The 19,667-nt window shown below is 54.4% G+C and overlaps 7 protein-coding genes across 7 annotated transcripts in view; 3 read left to right on the forward strand and 4 right to left on the reverse strand.

The window, feature by feature from the left end:
* Positions 1 to 1,419: 1,419 nt before the first annotated feature.
* Positions 1,420 to 2,312, reverse strand: ISF_02075 (Acyl-CoA N-acyltransferase; the record flags this gene model as incomplete). The annotated part of the gene is made up of 2 exons (XM_018845682.1): positions 1,420 to 1,742; positions 1,862 to 2,312. The coding sequence occupies 2 exons, from the start codon at positions 2,310 to 2,312 to the stop codon at positions 1,420 to 1,422; spliced, it is 774 nt and encodes a 257-aa protein (XP_018707405.1).
* Positions 2,313 to 2,950: 638 nt separating this feature from the next.
* On the reverse strand, positions 2,951 to 4,856 carry ISF_02076 (ATP-binding cassette sub-family F member 2; the record flags this gene model as incomplete). Its single annotated transcript, XM_018845683.1, has 2 exons — positions 2,951 to 4,219; positions 4,272 to 4,856. The coding sequence occupies 2 exons, from the start codon at positions 4,854 to 4,856 to the stop codon at positions 2,951 to 2,953; spliced, it is 1,854 nt and encodes a 617-aa protein (XP_018707406.1).
* Positions 4,857 to 6,551: 1,695 nt separating this feature from the next.
* ISF_02077 (hypothetical protein) lies at positions 6,552 to 7,019 on the reverse strand (the record flags this gene model as incomplete). The annotated part of the gene is made up of 1 exon (XM_018845684.1): positions 6,552 to 7,019. One exon carries the CDS (start codon positions 7,017 to 7,019, stop codon positions 6,552 to 6,554), a length of 468 nt encoding a protein of 155 aa, XP_018707407.1.
* A 4,169-nt stretch (positions 7,020 to 11,188) lies between these two features.
* On the forward strand, positions 11,189 to 15,075 carry ISF_02078 (EPD1, essential for pseudohyphal development protein 1; the record flags this gene model as incomplete). The annotated part of the gene is made up of 7 exons (XM_018845685.1): positions 11,189 to 11,263; positions 11,328 to 12,162; positions 12,218 to 12,881; positions 13,321 to 13,521; positions 13,579 to 13,642; positions 13,709 to 14,515; positions 14,569 to 15,075. 7 exons carry the CDS (start codon positions 11,189 to 11,191, stop codon positions 15,073 to 15,075), a joined length of 3,153 nt encoding a protein of 1,050 aa, XP_018707408.1.
* Positions 15,076 to 15,363: 288 nt separating this feature from the next.
* On the reverse strand, positions 15,364 to 15,972 carry ISF_02079 (hypothetical protein; the record flags this gene model as incomplete). The annotated part of the gene is made up of 2 exons (XM_018845686.1): positions 15,364 to 15,762; positions 15,814 to 15,972. 2 exons carry the CDS (start codon positions 15,970 to 15,972, stop codon positions 15,364 to 15,366), a joined length of 558 nt encoding a protein of 185 aa, XP_018707409.1.
* Positions 15,973 to 17,531: 1,559 nt separating this feature from the next.
* On the forward strand, positions 17,532 to 18,597 carry ISF_02080 (phosphatidic acid phosphatase beta; the record flags this gene model as incomplete). The annotated part of the gene is made up of 2 exons (XM_018845687.1): positions 17,532 to 17,561; positions 17,668 to 18,597. 2 exons carry the CDS (start codon positions 17,532 to 17,534, stop codon positions 18,595 to 18,597), a joined length of 960 nt encoding a protein of 319 aa, XP_018707410.1.
* A 606-nt stretch (positions 18,598 to 19,203) lies between these two features.
* Positions 19,204 to 19,667, forward strand: part of ISF_02081 (ankyrin repeat protein) — a gene marked incomplete at both ends in the record, with an annotated part of 786 nt that continues 322 nt past the window's right edge. Inside the window, one exon of the mRNA XM_018845688.1 lies at positions 19,204 to 19,638. Within this exon, the coding sequence (XP_018707411.1) occupies positions 19,204 to 19,638 (435 nt within the window). The remainder of the gene's footprint in view (positions 19,639 to 19,667) is intronic.

The raw sequence follows: 19,667 nt of genomic DNA on the forward strand, positions 1-19,667 counted from the left end.
GTAAAGGTGGTGATGCTGGCGACAGGTGGCGGCTGGGGGCAGTTGGGACGGTTGGGTAAATGAGTGGGAAGAAGGGAAAGGGGGAGGAAAGGATGAAAAGGAAAGGAGACGACGGGGGGGAGAGGTTCAAGTGAGAGGGCAAAGGTGTGTGTGGGAGGGATGCAAAGAAAGGAAGCGAGGATATGAAGTGTGGAGGAATCGGAAGCGAAGCAGAAGCAGAGGCGAGGCAGAGACAGAGACAGTTCATCAACCACGATAAAAAGGCGCCTTTTCTGGGGATGGCGGATGGCATGGGATGGGAAGCCGGGATTATGCTCAGTGGCAGCACCATTAATAACTTATTTTGGTACTAGTAGTTACAGGTACCTAGCGAATACTGGTGGTCATAGTGGGTGGGTATCTCACCCGGCCGCCGGCGTACGAAAAGGGTTTTGGCTACAGCTTCCAAGGCTTGGCGAGGCGACGGGCGCAGAAGGTATAGAGACGGCGGGAGTTAATTTAGTACTTGAGTAGTAGTTAAGTAGGTGGCTCGTGATGGCCTAAGGATAGAGGACAAAGGTTGAAAGGTTTTACCTTCTACATATACTACTAAAGTGAGTAATTCTCGTTAGCGGCAGCCGGGCTGGAGACGGTACCTGGGAACATCTTCTTATTTGTCGTTTGTCGTTTGTCGTGTTGGTGATGGGGGCAGTCGAAGCTCTCGTGATAAGTGGGAGCAAGGCCATAGAATTAAGTTTTACAGGAAAAAAGAAGAAGAAAAGGACTAAACCCGTAACATAGGCCCTCTGGCAATGTGGTGAAATTAAAAGACATTCATCCTTTACCTAAGTATTGTTAATTGACCGTGGATAATCTCACGCTGGATTTGCATTCTGCGTGAGGCCGGCAAGAGCGGATGGAGCTCCTTGTCACATTCCATACCCTCGAGCTGCTACAAAGTTCGGTGAATAGGTTGCATCTTAGGTTTATGAAACCAACAACAACCGAACATCTTGCCTTTTTTTTTTTTTTAAAGCTCCAGCCTCTAGGCACCTGTTCGTTATAGCTGCAGACTTCATCCCTGATCCATCCCAAGTACTTGTACCACTACATAGGTACCCTCTCGATCCGATCCCGTTGTTTGCTTTTTCTCAACGCTGTCCATACTTACTTATCCCTTTGCTCTCCTCTCGAACCTCTCTTGAGCCATATTTTGCTGTTTTGTTTGTTTTGTTTTCCTTTTTTATTACCTCCACCGAGACATGTGTTCCTTACGGCAGGAAGGCTGTGAGAATGGTCAATGCTGATTTCTTTTCGGTACTTTTCCTATACAGCGCATCTCACCAAGATACTGGTACCACGTCAAGTTCGTATCACCGCGTCCTCGGCCATGCAGCTCCGACGTACACACACCAACAGAATCAATACATGGACAGCGCCTCAAACAGGCACCTCCCCTCCGCGTGCATCCCTTACCATCACATCCTCCACCTCAAACACGCCGTCGTACCGCGCCACCAGCCCCTCGCCCTCCCGCGCGTCAGCCATCGCCCGCGCCGCCTCCCGCGCCCAGTGCCCGTTGTCCAGCCGGAAGCTGTCCAGCGACGCGAACCCGGCCTGGCTGTACAGCCGCACCGACTCGGCCGACGACACGATCACAGAGGGCAGGCCCTCAGCATCAGCACACTCCAGCGCCGTCGACAGCAGCGCCCGCCCGACGCCCCGGCGCTGGTGCGACGGCCGGATCATAAGATGCTGGATCCCTGAGCAGCCGGTCAGCGTTTCCCGCATCCTCCTTCGTAAATTTAACGTGCAATTCCCCGCAGTTGCTTGCTCGTAGATACGTCATGGAAAAGGGAACCCTAGCAGGTCATGGACTTACACATGTGTCGCTGTCCTTTCGCAGCACCCTCCAGCGTCGCGTCCCTCTCACCCTGCGCCTCATTAAACGCCTTCCATACCTCCCGCAGTTCCTCTTTGCAGGCAAACGGCGACTCTCCATCTTCCCGCTTCTTCTTCTTCTCCTCATCCTCCTTCTCCTTCTCCTTCTCCTCCTCCTTCCTAGCCTCTTTGATGCTATACCGTACGAACCCAACCACATCCCCAGTTCCGCCGTCCTCGGCCACGTAAAACACCTGCGCCGGCGCCGTCTCGGCAAACGCCCGCCCCGTCATCATCGGGATCAGCTCCCTCGGGTGCATCTTGAAAAACGTCCCGTAGAACTCGTGGAACTGGTCCAGCGCCTCATAGTGCGCCCGGCTGATGGCCGCGGTGTCGGCGACCCTGCCGCGCCGGATCGTGATCTTGTTGGCCGGCGGCGACGTTTCTACCATTGTACGTGGTGCAGCGGTATATGTATAGTGAAAAATCGGCAACAATAACAAGCAGAATTCCCGCGGCTTGATCAAACGGAACCCCAAAGATGGCTGCGTTTTAGAATTGCTGAGGTTGAGCCGGCGTGCCGGCGTCGAGACTTGGATGGCAAAATAATCTCCGCTCCACCACTCGGCGAGCGACACTAGCTTCCACTATTTCTGGCTCACGCCGTCTGACGGCCCAACATTCACTTCAAATGAACATTCTCATATTCACGACAGCATCTGAATATGACAAACAAACAAGTTGAATGGAACTCAAGTCTATCCCATAAACTAACAAATAAAAAGGCCCCTGGTCATGCATGCAGGCTCTTTCCCGCCTCTTGAGGGCACTGCCTCGCCTTTTAGATCATTAAAAAGGCTGTTTCCATTGGGCAAGCCGCTTTTGCGTACCCCAATTCCCTCCCCAGATCATTCTTCCTTTCCCACAAAGTCTTTCTACCAATTTATTCTCGTGTGGGCGAAACTTTCGTTTCCCTTGCTTCTATATGCAACCCAGCCCTTTCATGCACGTCATGACCCTTTTATGGTGTGTATCCAGTAGCGAGAAATCAAAAACAAACAACAAAGTGGAAAACTTTTTGTACCTTCTCTTAGACGGCACCAGCAGAAATCATCTTCTTGCGGAGGTAGTTCTTGTACTCGCCAATGTTGCCTTCCCAGCGCTGGATCGTCTTGTTCTCGCATACCATAATTTGCTTGGCAATCTTGTCAAGTAGTCGGAAGTCGTGAGAGACGACAACGACACCTCCACTGTAGGCATTGATGGCGTCCGCCAGACTGTCAATGGTAGGAATGTCAAGACCGTTGGTAGGCTCGTCCAGGAGAATCATGTTGGGCGACTCAATGGCCAAAAGGGCAAAAACGACACGGCTGCGCTGGCCCTCAGACAGGGTACCCATGAGTGCAGTCTGCGACTCGCCAGTCAGGCCGTAGCGGCCGAGTTGCTGACGCCAGAACTGGTAGTCCTGCGACTTCTCGTTGTACTTGTCACGGACAAAGTCGAGGGCGGACTTGGTCAGGTCAAGCTGCTCGGCGCTGTGCTGCGAGTACATGCCCAGCTTCAAGTGGGTGTGGCGAGTCACGGAGCCGCTAGTGGGGGACAACTTGCCAGTAATGAGGTTAAGCAGAGTAGACTTGCCGACACCGTTGGGGCCGACCAGGGCTGTGCGGGAGTCCATGTCGAAACCCAGGTCGAGGTTGCGGTACAGGTCGTCCTCGGAATTTCCACTGTAAGAGAATGTGACGTCGTCAAACGACAAGACGGGAGGTGGCAGCTTATCGACATCGGCGAAGCGGAAAGTAAAGACGCGGTCGGCCTGGACGGGCTGGATGAAACCGTCGGCTTCCATCTTGTCAAGAATCTTCTGACGCGACTTGGCCTGACGCACCAGGTTGGCATAAGTACCGGCACTGGCAATAAACTTCTTGATGTGGACAATTTCTTCCTGCTGCTTGTGGTAGGCCTTCATTTGGTTCGTCTCGTTTTCGGAACGGGTCTTCTGGTATGAGTCGTAGTTACCACCGTAGTACTGGAGGGCTTTTCCGCGCATATCCAGCATGTTTGTGCAGACACCGTTGAGGAAATCCATCGAGTGGGAGACCAGGACGAGGGTACGGTCCCACTTCTTGAGGTACTCTTCCAGCCACACACAAGCCTCGAGATCCAAATGGGCAGTCGGGTCGTCCAGGAGTAAGACGGAGGGTTTGACGAACAGGGCCTTGGCCAGGGCAACACGCATTCTCCAACCACCAGACATGTCCTTGGTCATCTTGTGGATGGTCTTCTTGTTGAAGCCAAGACCGGTGAGAATGAGGGAGGCACGGGTAGAAAAGGTGGAGGGGTCCATGCGGTCCATGTGCTGCGAGTTGTTAGCATTCAGCTGAGACACATGTAAACATCAGGAATCTTACGTCGTAGAGGTCAATCAGGACAGGGCTCTCCGGGCCCTCGTCCTCGAGCAGCTTCTCAGCCATCCTGTCAAGGCGGTCCATCTCCGCCTCAGCCTCCTTGACGACCCACTCGAGGGCGCCGTATTCCGAGGGGGGAGCACCCTCGTTGAGCAGGTAAATGTCGAGATGGTTAGGGATGGGGAACTCTCGGGCAGCAATGGCGCGGAGCAGGGTGGATTTACCGCAACCGTTCTCGCCGAGGAGGCCGTAGCGGCGGCCGTAGGACAGTTCGAGGGTCGAGTCGGTGACGAGGACGCGGCCGTGGAAGACCAAACTGGTGGAGGTGATCTTGACGTCCTTGCTAGTGGGAGTCGAGGCGAGGACACCGGTGGTGACGCGGTCCGAGATGCCGTGCTTGTCCATCTGTTCCGTCAGACGCTTGACCTCCTCCATGTCGGTGGTGGCGGGGCCGTCGCCCTGGATGGGGTTGCCGTTGGCATCGAGCTCGGGCTTGCCCTTGGGCGTGCTGGTGCCGGACTTGTTCTTGAGCTTGCCCTCGGCAGCCTTCTTCGCGAGTCTCTTCTCCTTGGAGGCGGAAGGGGCCATTTTGGCGGTTGTTGTTGCGGTTGTTGTTGAACCCAGGTGGTGAAGGAGGGAGGCGTGGCGGGGTTTTCTCGTGGCGGGGTGAGGTGGCGAGAGCTTCAACACTGCAAACCGGACTCGAGGAATAGCGAAATATCCGAGTCTGCGTTATAGAATCACGCCGGAGGAAAAATTAAAAAGGACACCTGATTTTCAGCAATGAATGACGGGTCCCCGAGCGATGATGAGTGGATGCTGGAGGAGGAGAAACAAGATACAATAAATTTCGTGGCTGCTGAAATTTTGCTTGATTCATAGGCGGGGTGATTTTTCTTTTTTGGTGGGGCGCCCCTCAAATTTTTGGCATCATGGCCGCTGATAAGCTGCGCTCGAGAGAATGACGGTGCGTCCGAGCCAGTCAGGCAGCAAGCTTTGCACTGTACAAAATACCTTTGTGTACCCGGCTGGCGCACCGTTTGGCCCCCCCTTGCCTTGTACCTGGTACACGACAGATGCTCGACATTTGACAAAGACGGAAGTAACTTGAACAAACGAACTTTATGAGGCTGGCATTAAGAAAAATCTATACTCGTATCTCTTGAAGCATATTTTACAATCTCCTCTGCTTACTCCGAGATTCCCATGTCTCTGCCAAATCTCCTTTCTCATCTGGCCTATTTGACGTCATGCGCTTATGCCCGTCCTTGCCCGATGGGCCAGATAGGGCCCGCGCCGTAGTACCCTAGATCTAGGAGACCACTCAACGCCTCTCCATTTCCAATCTCCGTGAATCCGATATCCAGTTGATAGGGTAGGACATATCGAGATAGGCGTGTCGCGTTATGTAGTAGCATATTTCAGCCATGAGCCGCTACTACTGGGCTGCCGCGTAGTAGTGAATGGTCCAGATCCGACAGCTTTATTCGTTCCAGCAGCATATCGGGAGGTACAACCTGCGGCTGCAGCTCCCCCCATCTTCGCCTATCGAATTCGGAACTGGATTTGCGAAATCTCCCTGGGCCGGCGGTATGACTTGCTGGGATAGCTGGTTGTGGTGTTTTGGGCTGATGGTTTCTGATGCTGGGACCGCCGCCTGGTACAGCCCCCATCTTCATGCTAAAATCAGCAACCTCGTTATTCGATACCAGCGTCGAGTCGCTGCAAGGTCTCTTGCGTCCCCCTTCTGCTCTGCTACTATGGCGCCTGTACCAAGCGAGACAGGCCTGCAGCATCATGCCGAACGGGCGAGTGCAGCTTCTGGTTTTAGATCGAGATGTCGATGTCGTCTCTAACATGAGCTTTTGCGAATAACCGCAAGAATTTGCGAATATATCACAGACCACAAAGGATTTGCATCGAGTATGCAAGATTCAGGTCTCTACTAGTTACGAGGCGACCACGCACTTCATATTCGTCGCCAGCGACGCCACCCGCCTCTGGAATATGGTTGCCTAGCCCATGCTCCATCACATCCGGAGCACACGCCATCTGCTGTAAATTGGCCACAGGCATTTCTAGGCACCAGAATGAATAATTGATAATACACTATGTAACATATAGTTCAAGCCTAGGCTCGCAATATCTTCAGCAAGGCTCTGATTTCCTTTGATTGGGTCGCAATTTCGGATTAGGCTTCCAAATGCTTTTGCATCGACACCCAATGCCTTCCATACTCGTCATGTATAATTTTTGGTATTATGACACATCATACATTAGTAATTAGGATGGCCTGTTATTGTCAAGATTCCCAAAGCTGTTGCCGCCCGCTGTATCCCGCACAGGTGGTGCTGAGCCGGAAATGGCGTTTTGTCCTTGAAGCTGCTGCTCCGCCAGACGGCTGGGATCGTCCTCGGAACCGGGCTCCGACCGCAGCGCGCGCTTGAGGCCATCGCTGTTGTCCGGCAAATCCAAGTTTTCTTCACGGATGTTCTTGCCGTGCGGGCCGCCTCGGTCGCGCAACTGCGTATCAACAAGGTACGACGGCGCGCTACCACCGTTGCCCTGTTGTGCCGCCTTGGGGCCGCTGTGGATGTTTTGGTCGGTTTGAAACTTTTCGGGCTTCACACTGGCATTCTTGGCGAACTCGCCATCTTTGCGGTAGGATTCAGCTGCGAGAGAGTCATCGGCGACCATGCCGGCACGCTCCCTAAGTTCAGGTGCCTTGTTTCCAAGGTCAACCTTCTGCATGTAAGTATACGCCACAAGTAAGAGTGATTATAGATATGCGTTACCTTTGTACCGTGACTGTTATGCGACATGACTTGATAAATTAAATGTGGCTTGCGCTTCGAGATGAGGTATCGAAGTATCATCTATGGATTCGACGGCTTCTTGTCAAGTGACGGAGGTCCTCTTAAATACCGATGCCACTCGTCTACTGGAGAGGAAAGCGTGCTGTTAAATCTCCGATGACATCATGGTGATCCAGCGCTAAGCGGTATATTTAGAGCTGTCTTTGGCATATCAAAGGTAAAAAATAGAGATATCTTTGGTAATTCAACTGGGATCCAGGGCTGTAATGATTACATCATGGAGATCTGACATCGGTGGGTAGGATGCGCAAGACTGGCTTGCAGGAACGTCCCTGTAGCTACCGTGCTACCCGGTAGTAGCTGCGTTGGCGAAACATGGCATCAAGGATCCGACATTTTGGCGCGGAGTTGCAAAAACGTGGATAATAAGAAGATTGACAGAGCGACACAGAATCTCACCTGCTTCCGGGACATAAGTAGCTCGGTCGCGCATACAACGCTCGCGTGATAGTCGCTAGGGACAATGTGTTGACCTTGCAATACAAACTCGGATTGAAAAAGTAGACAAACACAACCTCGCAAGTCTCTGTTCCGGCGGCGCTTTACCTCCGAATGGCGTAAATATGCATGACGTCACATCGCTGTCAGAGCTGTTACGAGAAAGAAAACATCTCTCATGATATTGACGGTCATGAATCGCAGAGAAGTGATTTAGAAAATACAGTCACGATTTACGTTTTCCATCCCGGGGCGGCTCGTCGACGTGCCCGGCCGTTCCATTGGGACGGGAGCAGGTGACGGAGCTGCGGGGCCGTCGCCCAGCACTAACCGGGTCGGCATGAGCTTCGTCATGTGCACCTCATCAGAAGGCAAATAAGCGATGCAACTATGCAAGATGTGAAACTCTAGATATTTAATGTGCTGCAAGCATGAGTTGCATAAAAAACATCATCACCTTGATCTCTCGGTAAACTCGGTGCGGACAAGTGGCCATGATTAAGCTCCCTGTGACTGACATGGAATAGGAGACCAAACATGGAGCAATACACGTCATACTCGAAGCCGAATTTTCAACATCGATACTCGGAGTCGTGGCATACAGGAGTTGGGATTTGGAGGCGAGTATACGACCTGTGGGACAGTGTGCTTGTTGGCCTCGGTTCCTTGTACTACAAAGCGTGCGGTCGTTGAAGAGCAATGACCTGGAGGAGGAAACATCGAACGAAACACGAGGGACTTATGCCATTATTACAACAAAAGTGACCACGGAATTTACACGAATTATTTCCTTCACCTCGCCGGCGTACTGGACATACTGTTTTGCTGGCGTTGGCGTGGGGAACAGAACGGACTACACTGGAGACTGGGTATCTCATTTTGTACACTAAGAATGAAACTTGTAGATCCTGAACTTTGCAAATACAAAGAAATGTACAAATACTAGTTTCAGCTTGATTTACCTCGGTGAATCTGTCTTTTGATTCGTGGCTGTGCAGCCAAGCACACCTAGCAGCCAAGGCAATAGATAGGTTGCTCCTCATCTCCGTGCAGATCACAGTCTTGCCAAAGCCTTGACCAACTTTATTGCTTGAGTCCAAGCTCATTTATTAACGCGGTCGTCGTAATCTAAGAAAAAGAAACAGCCAAGGCAAGCTACTGGGCATGGCACACCGCGGCCAAGGCGCTGCCCAGCCGCCCAGCCGCGGAAACTGATCTGCCCAGAGTCTCTTCGGAAGCACTTGATATGTCGATTGGAGATTCATTATATATTCTCTGGGTATTTTGTAGTTGCTTTAGGCACTTGGCCCGCAAGGCCATAGACATGTATTTTTAGACTCTGGGCAGAAGTGCGGAGGGAAACATTTCTAAGAAATTGGCGTGGAGGATAAGTTGATAATGCTTGCTACCTGCCATTGACTGGCCGAGAGTTTGTTCTTTTGATTTTGCTTTCAGTCGCCAGCCAAATTGGTCTCTGGGCGTAGAGCTGCGAACACGAGCATGATGGCGAGCTCGCTAGCTGAGCCCAAGAACGACGGGCGCCATCTTCTTACTGGCCAATTTCGATAATTTTCTCCCGAAAAGTTAAAGGAAATGAATTTTACTTGAAATTTCAAGCCCTGCACTTTGAAACGCAGCTGAGCAAATATCGGATGAAAGCCAAAATTCATTGTATTGGGACTTGAAGCGAAACAGCGGCCACAGAAGCGACAGCCCGTTGGCTTGATCCACATGGGAACACAATGCAAGGCGCCGCTTGAGGAGGGTGTGCTGGGGCGGGCGAGTATGAAAGTTTAGATCGGCGTTCTCGAGTGGCGTTATATGCTTAAAACCGCTGACAAGAAAGCAGCGGAGCAACCAACTAGAAGGGGGATTGGATTTAATAGGTCGACGAGTCAAGCATGATGTGACATGCGAACTGGTCATGACCTGGAACTGTTCTCTGCTGCAGCGCCTCGATTTCAGGTTAGCTGGTCAAACAACGGTAGCAGACTGTACTGATGAGGGCAGTGTCTATGAGAAACCATCCTTAACCGAACAGGTGCGAATAAGACGAGCAGATTTCCTGAGTTAAAGTTGACCTAACGAGCAATAACTCCCTGACACGTAATCTGCCAACGCTGGGCACGCCACAGTGGGCTTGAAAGTTGCCAAGCAGGGCCAAAAATTGGTGGTTGGAATGGGATGGCCAGTATATCCGCCGCACCCGTTGTATGGACGGATGCTCGTCATGCCGCAAGCCTTGATCCCTTTGTTGAAACCTGAGTCGCACTGGACAGTGGTGGGTTCCGCAGCGGGCATGACCGACTCCTGACGAGTGGACTCACGCGGGACCGATTGTTGGCAGACGAAAGGAATCGCACGAAGCTTTGAGCACAGAGCAGGTTCTTCTCACTAGGATTCCCATTGTCTCGCCTGACGGCAGATCTTGGTGGAACAAAGTCTTGACGCCAACCCCCTTTTCCCAGCGCCCACAGTCAGTGAAAGGCGAAGGAATGGGGGTTTTGGCGGCCAACTTGTGCGTACCTTGCATGTTGTGGATCAAGTTGCTTTGGCCAAGATTGGCTCAAGAGCACAGCCTTGCTTCACTGCTTGGCAGGATGGTAGCGCTTGTACGGCCCACGGGTTGCAGTATTTTTCTCGGGGGAGCGGTTCGCACGTGGTGAGCATTGAAAGCTTACTAGGAAAAAACGGTGATGGCTTGCATTGGGAGCTTTTCAGCGCTCAATGTGAAATTACAGACCGACTATCCGTAATATCGTCGCCATCTGAGGCTAGACAAGGGGCTCCTGTTCCTGGCGGAGGATGAGGTTGGTGATTGGAGGTTGTTTGCTGTGGAAGGTGGGATGGCGGGAGGGGTGGACATTTCGGCGCTTACGGGGGGAGAGGGGGCGGTGCTGGCGAGTTACAGCGGTTGCAGCGAGTTACAGAGAGTTACAGCGAACGAGTGCAACAGACCTTCAGCACTCCTCAGGGGCTGCTCGGCGCAATCATCCACTGTGGGACGCCCCCCTGCCCACTGCTTAAACTACCCCTGTCTACACTCAGGTTCGCCTCATTCCTCCTCGGCCCCCCTGGTTAACCACCGTCTTTCTATGGGCTAATAATATCATGATAATCAGGACAATAAACACAATCCCACCTCAATGAACCTATCCGGCTAGCGCCCGGAACATGTCCTCTCCACCGTCCTGCTGCGCTACCGTCTGGGCTCGAGTCTGGGCTTGTTCTTGGTGTTGCAGACTCGACCAGACCCCAGCCGCTGGCCCAGGCTTGGCCCAGCAAGGCTCAGCCAGCAAATAGGCCCCGTCCCATCTCTCGGCGTGCCGTGTGCTGATACTTGTACTACGTATAGCTTCGATTCCTCTCGTCTTTCTCCCTCCTTCATTATCTGTCGTCTTTCCGTCTCTCCCTCGTTTTCACTATTCTCTACTCTATTTCCGGGGTTGGCTTCCTCGGTTGAATTTGGCCGCTTCTCACACTCATTTGCACAGAAACAACATTGAACATTTCCTACTCTTCTTTTTCTCTCTAGTTACGCATTTTTATTTCGGACCCGAGCCTCGCTATACGATATCGAATAAATCTACTACGAATCTCGAAACTATGAAGTCCGCTGTTTCTCTCCTCGCCCTAGCCGGCGCGGCCGCTGCGGCCGACCTACCATCCATCGTCGCGAAGGTGAGATGCCAACACCGCCTGTCCGCTCACGACGCACCACCAATACTAATAATTCTCTCTTTAGGGCTCCAAATTCTTCTATCCCAACGGCACTCAGTTCTTCATGAAGGGTATTGCCTACCAGCGTGACATTGGTGCTGCTGGCGCCAAGTCTGACCCGACCTCCAAGTACATGGACCCTCTCGCCGACAAGGACGCCTGCAAGCGAGATGTTCCCTACCTCCAGGACCTTAACATCAACATTGTCCGAACCTACGCCATTGACCCCAAAGAGGACCACTCTTACTGCATGGGACTCCTACAGGATGCCGGCATCTACGTCGTCTCGGATCTCTCCGAGCCCGCCACTTCCATCAACCGCGACGACCCTCAGTGGAACACTGTGCTATTCGACCGCTACAAGGCTGTCGTCGACGAGATGAGCAAGTACTCTAACGTTGTTGGCTTCTTTGCCGGCAACGAAGTCAGCAACTCTGCCAACAACACAGGCGCTTCTGCCTTTGTCAAGGCCGCCGTTCGCGACACCAAGAAGTACATCAAAGATAACCAGAAGCGCTGGATTGGTGTTGGCTACGCCGCCAACGACGACAAGGATATTCGCAAGGAGATTGCCGACTACTTCAACTGCGGAAAGGCGGAGGAGTCTATTGACTTTTGGGGATACAACATCTACTCCTGGTGCGGCAAGAGCTCTATGCAGAAATCTGGCTATGACCAGCAGGTCAAGTTCTTCCAGGATTTCAGCGTTCCTGTTTTCCTTGCCGAGTACGGCTGCAACATCCCCAACGGTGCCAAGGGCCGCCTGTGGGAAGAAACTACTGCTCTCTACAAGGACGAGATGACAGGTGTCTTTAGCGGCGGTCTCGTCTACATGTACTTCCAGGAGGAGAACGATTATGGTATGTTGGTTACACGCAAAGTACTCGGATGAGACAAGCTAACGTCATAATTCAGGTGTTGTTAAGGTTGACAGCGGCTCTGTTGAGAAGCAGGATGACTATGACGGTCTGAAGAAGGCTCACGCTGATGCTGACCCCAAGGGTGTGACGATGGACAAGTACACCGCCTCTGGCCAGGCCGCGCAGTGCCCCTCGGTCTCCAAGGCCTGGCAAGCTGCCTCCCAGCTCCCTCCTACCCCCGACAAGGATCTCTGCAAGTGCATGGCCGACTCTCTTGAATGCGTGGTCGCCGACAACCTTGACGAGAAGAGCTATGGTGATCTCTTCGGCAACATCTGTGGCGCCAAGGGCAAGCCCTGCGCCGGCATCCTCAGTGCCCCCAACCTCGGCAACTACGGTGCTTACAGCATGTGCAGTGCTAAGGAAAAGCTCTCCTTCGTCCTTGATGCCTACTACCAGCTCAACGGCAAGAGCTCGGATGCTTGTGGCTGGAAGGGCGCCAAGATCCAGAAGGGCAACACCGCATCCGACTGCCAGTCCCGCCTCAATAGTGCCAAGGAGCTGAACAAGGCTGTCGCCACTGCTACCGCCAACGTTGCCGCCCCCAGTGCGACCGGCGGCAGCGGCGGCAGCGGCAAGAAGGAGAACTTTGGTGTTCGCACCTCTCCCTCTGGCGTCCTCGCCGCTGGTGTGGTTGCTATCGCTGCTCTCCTTGCCCTGTAAACACTTGATTGCTATAGTAAGCTGAGAGTTGGATTGTAATGAGGGGGATTTTATCTTAGATTCATTTTGATGCCGCCCAGTGGCTTTATGTATATCAAGCATTTCGTGTTTGGTGTTTTATGGATACCTAATGCTGTAAGAGGTGAACTCGACAGCATTTTTCTACTAACTAATGGTTCGTATTTGATTCGGGCTTTGCATGTACGATTGCGTGAGACAGGCGAAATACCGCCATTGTGCTGCATTTAGACAGAAACTTCTTGCTTAATTTCTTTTTTTAATTGAATCGCGTTTCTTCTGGTTCTTGTTTTATTAGCCATTTGTTGCGCCGGCGAATCATGTCCCATGATGCCCATTCACACGCAGTAGACACTGGGCACACACACTGGCTAGCTTAGTCAGGGAGGCTGCTGGCTGCTGCCACACGTGACTTAGTTCCTTGGAGCTGTCGCGGTCGCTGGCGCCTGATGGCAACAACGGACCCCGTCATCTTCGCACTTCTCATCTCACGCTATCGCCACGAATTGCATCCGCACGACACCCATCGATCTACAGCATAGTCGAACCTTGTTTCCGCGCCTATTTTCATATCTTTAGTCTAACTCCCAAGCTCCCCGAGCTTGACCAGCCAAGATGGTAAGCTCCTTCTCGCCGTTGCTCCAGCTGCTGTGAAGTACTGTTTCGCTGACTTAGCTCGCAGGGTCAAGGTCAATCTGGCATGGGAGGCGGAGAAGGACGAGAGGATAAGGATAAGAAGGTACGGAGACCCCGATGGAGGATGATTTCGATGCATTGGACCGCCTCGGACTAACCTGCGCAATAGAAGGATAAGCCCAAGTACGAGCCTCCCCCCCGGCCCACGACCCGAGTCGGCCGCAAGAAGCGCAAGCAGGGCGGCACGAGCGCCGCCGCCAAGCTTCCCGCTGTTTTCCCCACGAGCCGATGCAAGCTGCGCCTGCTCCGCATGCAGCGCATCCACGATCACCTGCTGCTCGAGGAGGAGTACGTCGAGAACCAGGAGCGTTTGCGCAAGGCCAAGGCTGCCAAAGAGGGTCAGGTAACCTCTTCTGAAGCCGACGCTGACCGAAACGCCGACGAGCGTAGCCGCGTTGATGACATGCGAGGCAGCCCCATGGGTGTCGGCACGCTCGAGGAGCTGATTGACGACGATCATGCCATTGTTAGTAGCACGACAGGCCCTGAATACTATGTCAGCATCATGAGCTTCGTCGACAAAGACCTTTTGGAACCCGGCGCCAGTGTTCTCCTGCACCACAAGAGCGTCAGTATTGTCGGCGTGCTCACAGACGACACAGACCCGATTGTCAGCGTCATGAAGCTGGACAAGGCGCCCACAGAGTCATACGCCGACATTGGTGGTCTGGAGCAGCAGATCCAGGAAGTAAGAGAGTCTGTCGAGCTGCCGCTGCTACATCCCGAGCTGTACGAGGAGATGGGTATCAAGCCGCCCAAGGGTGTTATTCTGTACGGTGCTCCAGGTACCGGTAAAACCCTGTTGGCTAAGGCGGTGGCGAATCAAACATCAGCGACATTTCTGCGTATTGTCGGTAGTGAGCTGATTCAAAAATATCTTGGTGATGGTCCACGCCTGGTCCGACAACTGTTCCAGGTAAGAAACACAACCATGGGTAGGCCGAATAGTCACAAGTCTAACATGTTCAGGTTGCCGGAGAAAACGCGCCATCTATTGTATTCATCGACGAGATTGATGCCATCGGTACAAAGCGTTACGATTCTACGTCGGGCGGCGAGCGGGAAGTCCAGCGCACCATGCTGGAGCTGCTCAACCAGCTCGACGGCTTCGACGACCGCGGCGACGTGAAGGTCATCATGGCGACAAACAAGATCGACACCTTGGACCCGGCGCTGATCCGCCCGGGCCGCATTGACCGCAAGATCCTGTTCGAGAACCCCGACACCAACACGAAGCGGAAGATCTTCACGCTGCACACGTCCAAGATGAACCTGGGTGACGACGTGGACCTGGAGGAGTTCATCTCGCAAAAGGACGATCTGTCGGGTGCGGACATCAAGGCCATCTGCTCCGAGGCGGGGATGATGGCGCTGCGTGAGCGCCGTATGCGCGTGCAGATGGCCGACTTCCGCACAGCGAGGGAGCGTGTGCTCAAAACGAAGCAGGAGGGCGAGCCGGAGGGTCTGTACTTGTAGGCTGGCGTGTACGACTAGTGGGACGGCGGCGGAGGATTCTTTGGTAGATGATAATAGACATACTTTTGGAATGCGGTGGATGTGACTCAATTTGTGACTTTGAGAATTGCTCGAGGGCGTGCGTGCGTGAAGCAATGCGTACGCGAATAAGATTATGTTTGCGAGCGAGTTTGCCAATCTAGGTATACATATTGTCATTCAATCATTGAAACCTCCACCATTACCATTCTCCACGGCGAAGCTGGCGCATTATTGAAATCCCCGCCAGTGACATTCCTATTCCCACACCTACGCGTCCTTGGCAACTGGGACTGCATCGTGGCCGTTGCCGCTGGCCGTCTTCTTCTCGGGCCGGACCTGCGGCACGGGCGGCGGCCGCTTGAACCCTTGAGCTCTCGTCTCTGACGCAGCGATGCCCCGCGAGCCATCGCCGCCGGCCTCCCACGCGACGACGGCGCGGTACGCGGCGCGGGCGATGACGAAGCTGCCCGCAGCCCAGGCCCAGACGAGCAGGGCGAGCAGAGAGGTGACGGCGAGAGTGGGCACGAGGAAGAGGACGCCGAGGGCGAGCCAGAAGAGGGCGAAGAGGATGCCGCCGCCGACGGCCATGGTGGCGACGGAGACGGCGAAGACGGAGAAGAGCAGGATGGGCAGGGCGGAAAAGAAGAGGAGGGTGGCGGCGGCGGACTGCGTGGGTTTTGTCAGCATATTGAAGGAAGAGGGGGTTGAAAAACATACGAATATCAAGGGCCGCGTGGAAGCCAGGGCATAGGAGGCGTCGTAGGCGCGAAGGCGCGTCTCGGGCTCGACGACGCGGTCGAGGGAGCGCTGGGCATAGCTGTAGGCGCCGACGGCGTGGTGCCGGACGCTGTCGACGAGGGACGGCGATGCCGACATGGCGACGGGGGGTAGCCTCGTTTGACTAGTAGTTGGGGATGTGTAGTTTTGGAGGTTCGATCGTGGAGATGCCGCAGCCGAGGATCTTGATCGCGGGATGCTAAACGTTGGACGGGACGTTGTTAGCTTGGGGGAGCTAGTGTGGGCCGACGGATTGTGGTAGTGATGAGGTGCGATTTACCTGGTAGCTACCGTGTGAGTGTGTTTCTTCCGGTCGATTTTTGGTCGTCGTGATTCCGTCAGATACCGCATGGGAGATAGAATGCAATGACGAAGTTGAGATGGTGAGCGGGAGAGGATGAGGCAAGCAAGCCCGGCTGTACAGTTGCAAGTACCATAGAATGCAACGGCGACAGCGAGGGTGAGAGCATGGCTCTGCAGTGGAAACTCGACGTAGAAATGGTGAGGAATAGAATGAAGAAAATCTGATAATATTTCTGCGAAGTAAAACGTTATTTTAGAGGCACGGTTGTATTGTCTACCATATCCTTCTAGGAAGTAGACACAGATGTCATTTGCAGCTACTGTGATACCAGCAGGGAATAGATAGCTAGGGAAGGAATAAAGCAATACCTAAAAAAAAAGAACCAGGCAAGAAATACAAACCAATGCAACAAATATAACACGGATAAGAAATATAAAACTATACAATTCAAATCACAGCGCTAGACACGACTATCAAAAGCCACTTCAGTATGTGAGCGGCGCCGCCTGCTCATTCTAAGCGTCCACTGATACGTCAACACAGCTACCGGCCGGTTAAACTCATAAAGCCTCACAGCATAGCTATTATCTTAATCTTTTCAGTATTTTATAGACTGTGCTGAACTGTGGTTTTCGTCGTACGATATGAAGGGGTCAAACTTCCGTGTCATCGACCCGTCGGTTCAGTTTTCCAGGATACCGCTGTGGCAAAAATCGTGACGGCGTTGAAAGGGTGTCTTGCGTGGGTCAAATCATGAGCCAATGGGTTAACATGCGAGCAAGATGCTTTACGTTTTTCCAAAACCGCAAAGGGGCATCTAAAATGCTTCGGAAACCGTGGGCGTACAACTAATCTTTCAGCATGGGCGGCCCAGTGATCGGCGTCTGTACACCACTTGGCTGCCACAGCACCCTCGAGAACGAGATCATTCCGAAAGAATGCCAATTTTTTACCGAACCATGATATTTCTTCATGCGCGTTATCAAAGGCACTCCAAATAGAAGGCAGAAATATAGGGGGTCGAACATGCTGCTGTGTGAGCGCACATGACGTCAACCAAGCCCAACTCGGCCTGGGCTTTGTTAATAAGACATGGCTTGTAACAACGCGCACGCGACACCTGCTTGCAAACAACCGCGTCGACACCGCGCTTCTCGGCAGAAGCTGCAGAATACCCTGCTGCTTTATCCATTCACAGCCCTTCATCACCTCTCTGGTCTATATCACCAAAACCGCCACCGCCGCCTGCCAGGCTCGCAGTACTCTGCCCAGCGTCGAGATGCCCTCACGACAACGACCCGCAGCCGCGGTCCTCCACCATTGGATCCGGACTGTGTGGCCGGATCTCGTCACCATGGCCATTGTCGGAGGCTTGGCCCTTGCCGTACGCTGACCCCTTCTCCCTCAGCCCTCCCTTCCCCAAGTTGGTGGGCGGTGTGCATTCATCTCGCTGTCAATGGCTGCTTTACAAGAAACTGACCACTCGCCAGATCTACTACGCCCCCATCCCATGTATGCGCACATTTCCCATCACCTTTGACGGCTCCGGCGACATTGTCTACCCGGAATGGGCCTACCCCTACCGCGGCTGGCTCCTCCCCGCGCACCAGGCCGGCACGCTGTCCCTCGGCGGTCCGATGCTCGTCTACCTCGTCGCCGGCGCCTTGCGGCTACACTCCCTGTGGGACGCCAGCAACGCCGTCCTCGGTACCGCCTGGGCCGGGCTCCTCGGCGCCCTCGCCCAGGTCGTCCTCAAGCAGCTCGTCGGCGGCTTCCGCCCTTACTTCCTCTCCGTCTGCATGCCCGACCCGTCTCTCGGCCGCGCCAACAACCGCACCGGCCTCAACGGCGTCGGCTTCCAGCGCGTCATGTACTCGACCGACGTCTGCACGCAGCCGGACCCCTGGCTGCTCAAGACGGCCGCCACCGCGTTCCCCAGCGGCCACGCCACCGCCGCCTTCGCCGGCCTCGGCTTCCTCTTCCTCTGGACGCACGCCAAGCTCAAGGTCTGGGCCGACCACCGCCCGGCGTTCTGGAAGCTCGCCCTCACGCTGCTGCCGCTGCTCGTCGCCGCCACCGTCGCCTGCGCGCTGACGGTCGACGCCGCGCACAACTGGTACGACATCGCCGCGGGCGCGGCGATCGGCGTCGGCGCGGCGCTGGCGTCGTACCGCGCTTCGTACGCCGCCGTCTGGGACTGGCGCTACAACCACATCCCGCTGCTGCCAGGGCAGCCATTCGCGTACGATGGTGACGGCGAGGCGGATCACGTGGCGGCGACTCTGGCGCAGACTGCGGGATGGGGCGCGTCGTCGCGGAAGAAACGCTGGCTGCCGGAGGAGGAGCCGGAGGGGGCGTCGAGTGGTACCGGTGCGGTGGGAAGGCGGGCCTTTGACTGGCAAGATGCTGAAGATGCGTAACACTCCGACGCGGGATATCTAGCCTAGCGTCTAATACTACCAGAAGGACATGAGTGACATGGCTTTTAGAGACGGAAATAACGGAGCATTCTACTATACTAATACTAATTTACACGTCTATTAAGCCAGTACTATGGGTATTCCTATCAGTTTAAGAAATCTTTTTGCTTTTTTTAATACTTTCATCATTGAGGACCTGCGGTCTACATGCAATATTACCGTAGCCTCACAGAGCGCCGGATCATGATCCCCTCTTGCGTGCCAAACGCCGTGGATGGTGATAACGCATGCTTTCCACTTGACCCAATTTCCCTGTCTGTATCTTGCTGGGCATGGTAGAATGCTGGGGCACAACGACCAAGATGTCACTGAGCAGATCTGTCGCCCGACTTTATACAGCCTCGTCCTAGGACGTCGTAGGAAAGGCGCAAGTGTAGCCACATGCTGACGGTGCCGTCTACCCGATTACAACAATGTTGATCCTACAAGGGCGCACGCTAACACGGATCGTCATCAAAAATATACGCCACATCGTCCAGCATTGAAACTCCCCTTTCATCCTCGCAGTTTTCACAATCACACACCCGCCCTGGGCAAAAGCTAACCATGACTGGGACTGCCCTGCCGCCGCTCAACGCCGCCTGGGATCCGCGCCTCGAGACGCCCGACGCGGACGAGTTCTGCTGGACGCCGCTGCAACTCGCCGCGCGCTCCGGCGACCTCGCCCTCATGCGGCGCATCCTCGACGCGGACCCGGCCGCCGCGCATGCTCCGCCGCGCGGGTACTACGGGCAGACGGCGCTGCAGGCCGCGTGCGTGCAGGGCGACCTGGCCGCCGTGCGGCTGCTGCTCGCTGCCGGCGCAGACGTGCACGCCGGTGGCGGCCACAACATGCAGCGCAACGCACTGCAGCTCGCCTGCGGCCAGGGCGACGAGGCCGTCGTGGACGCGCTGCTGGCCGCCGGCGCACGCGTGGACGAGCCGGCGGTGACGCGGTACAACGGCCGGACCGCGCTGCAGGCCGCGTGCGAGCGCGGACACGTCCAACTCGCGCGGCGCCTTCTGCGCCT

This window comes from Cordyceps fumosorosea, assembly GCF_001636725.1.
Source record: "Cordyceps fumosorosea ARSEF 2679 chromosome Unknown scaffold_3, whole genome shotgun sequence".
Lineage (NCBI taxonomy): Eukaryota > Fungi > Ascomycota > Sordariomycetes > Hypocreales > Cordycipitaceae > Cordyceps > Cordyceps fumosorosea.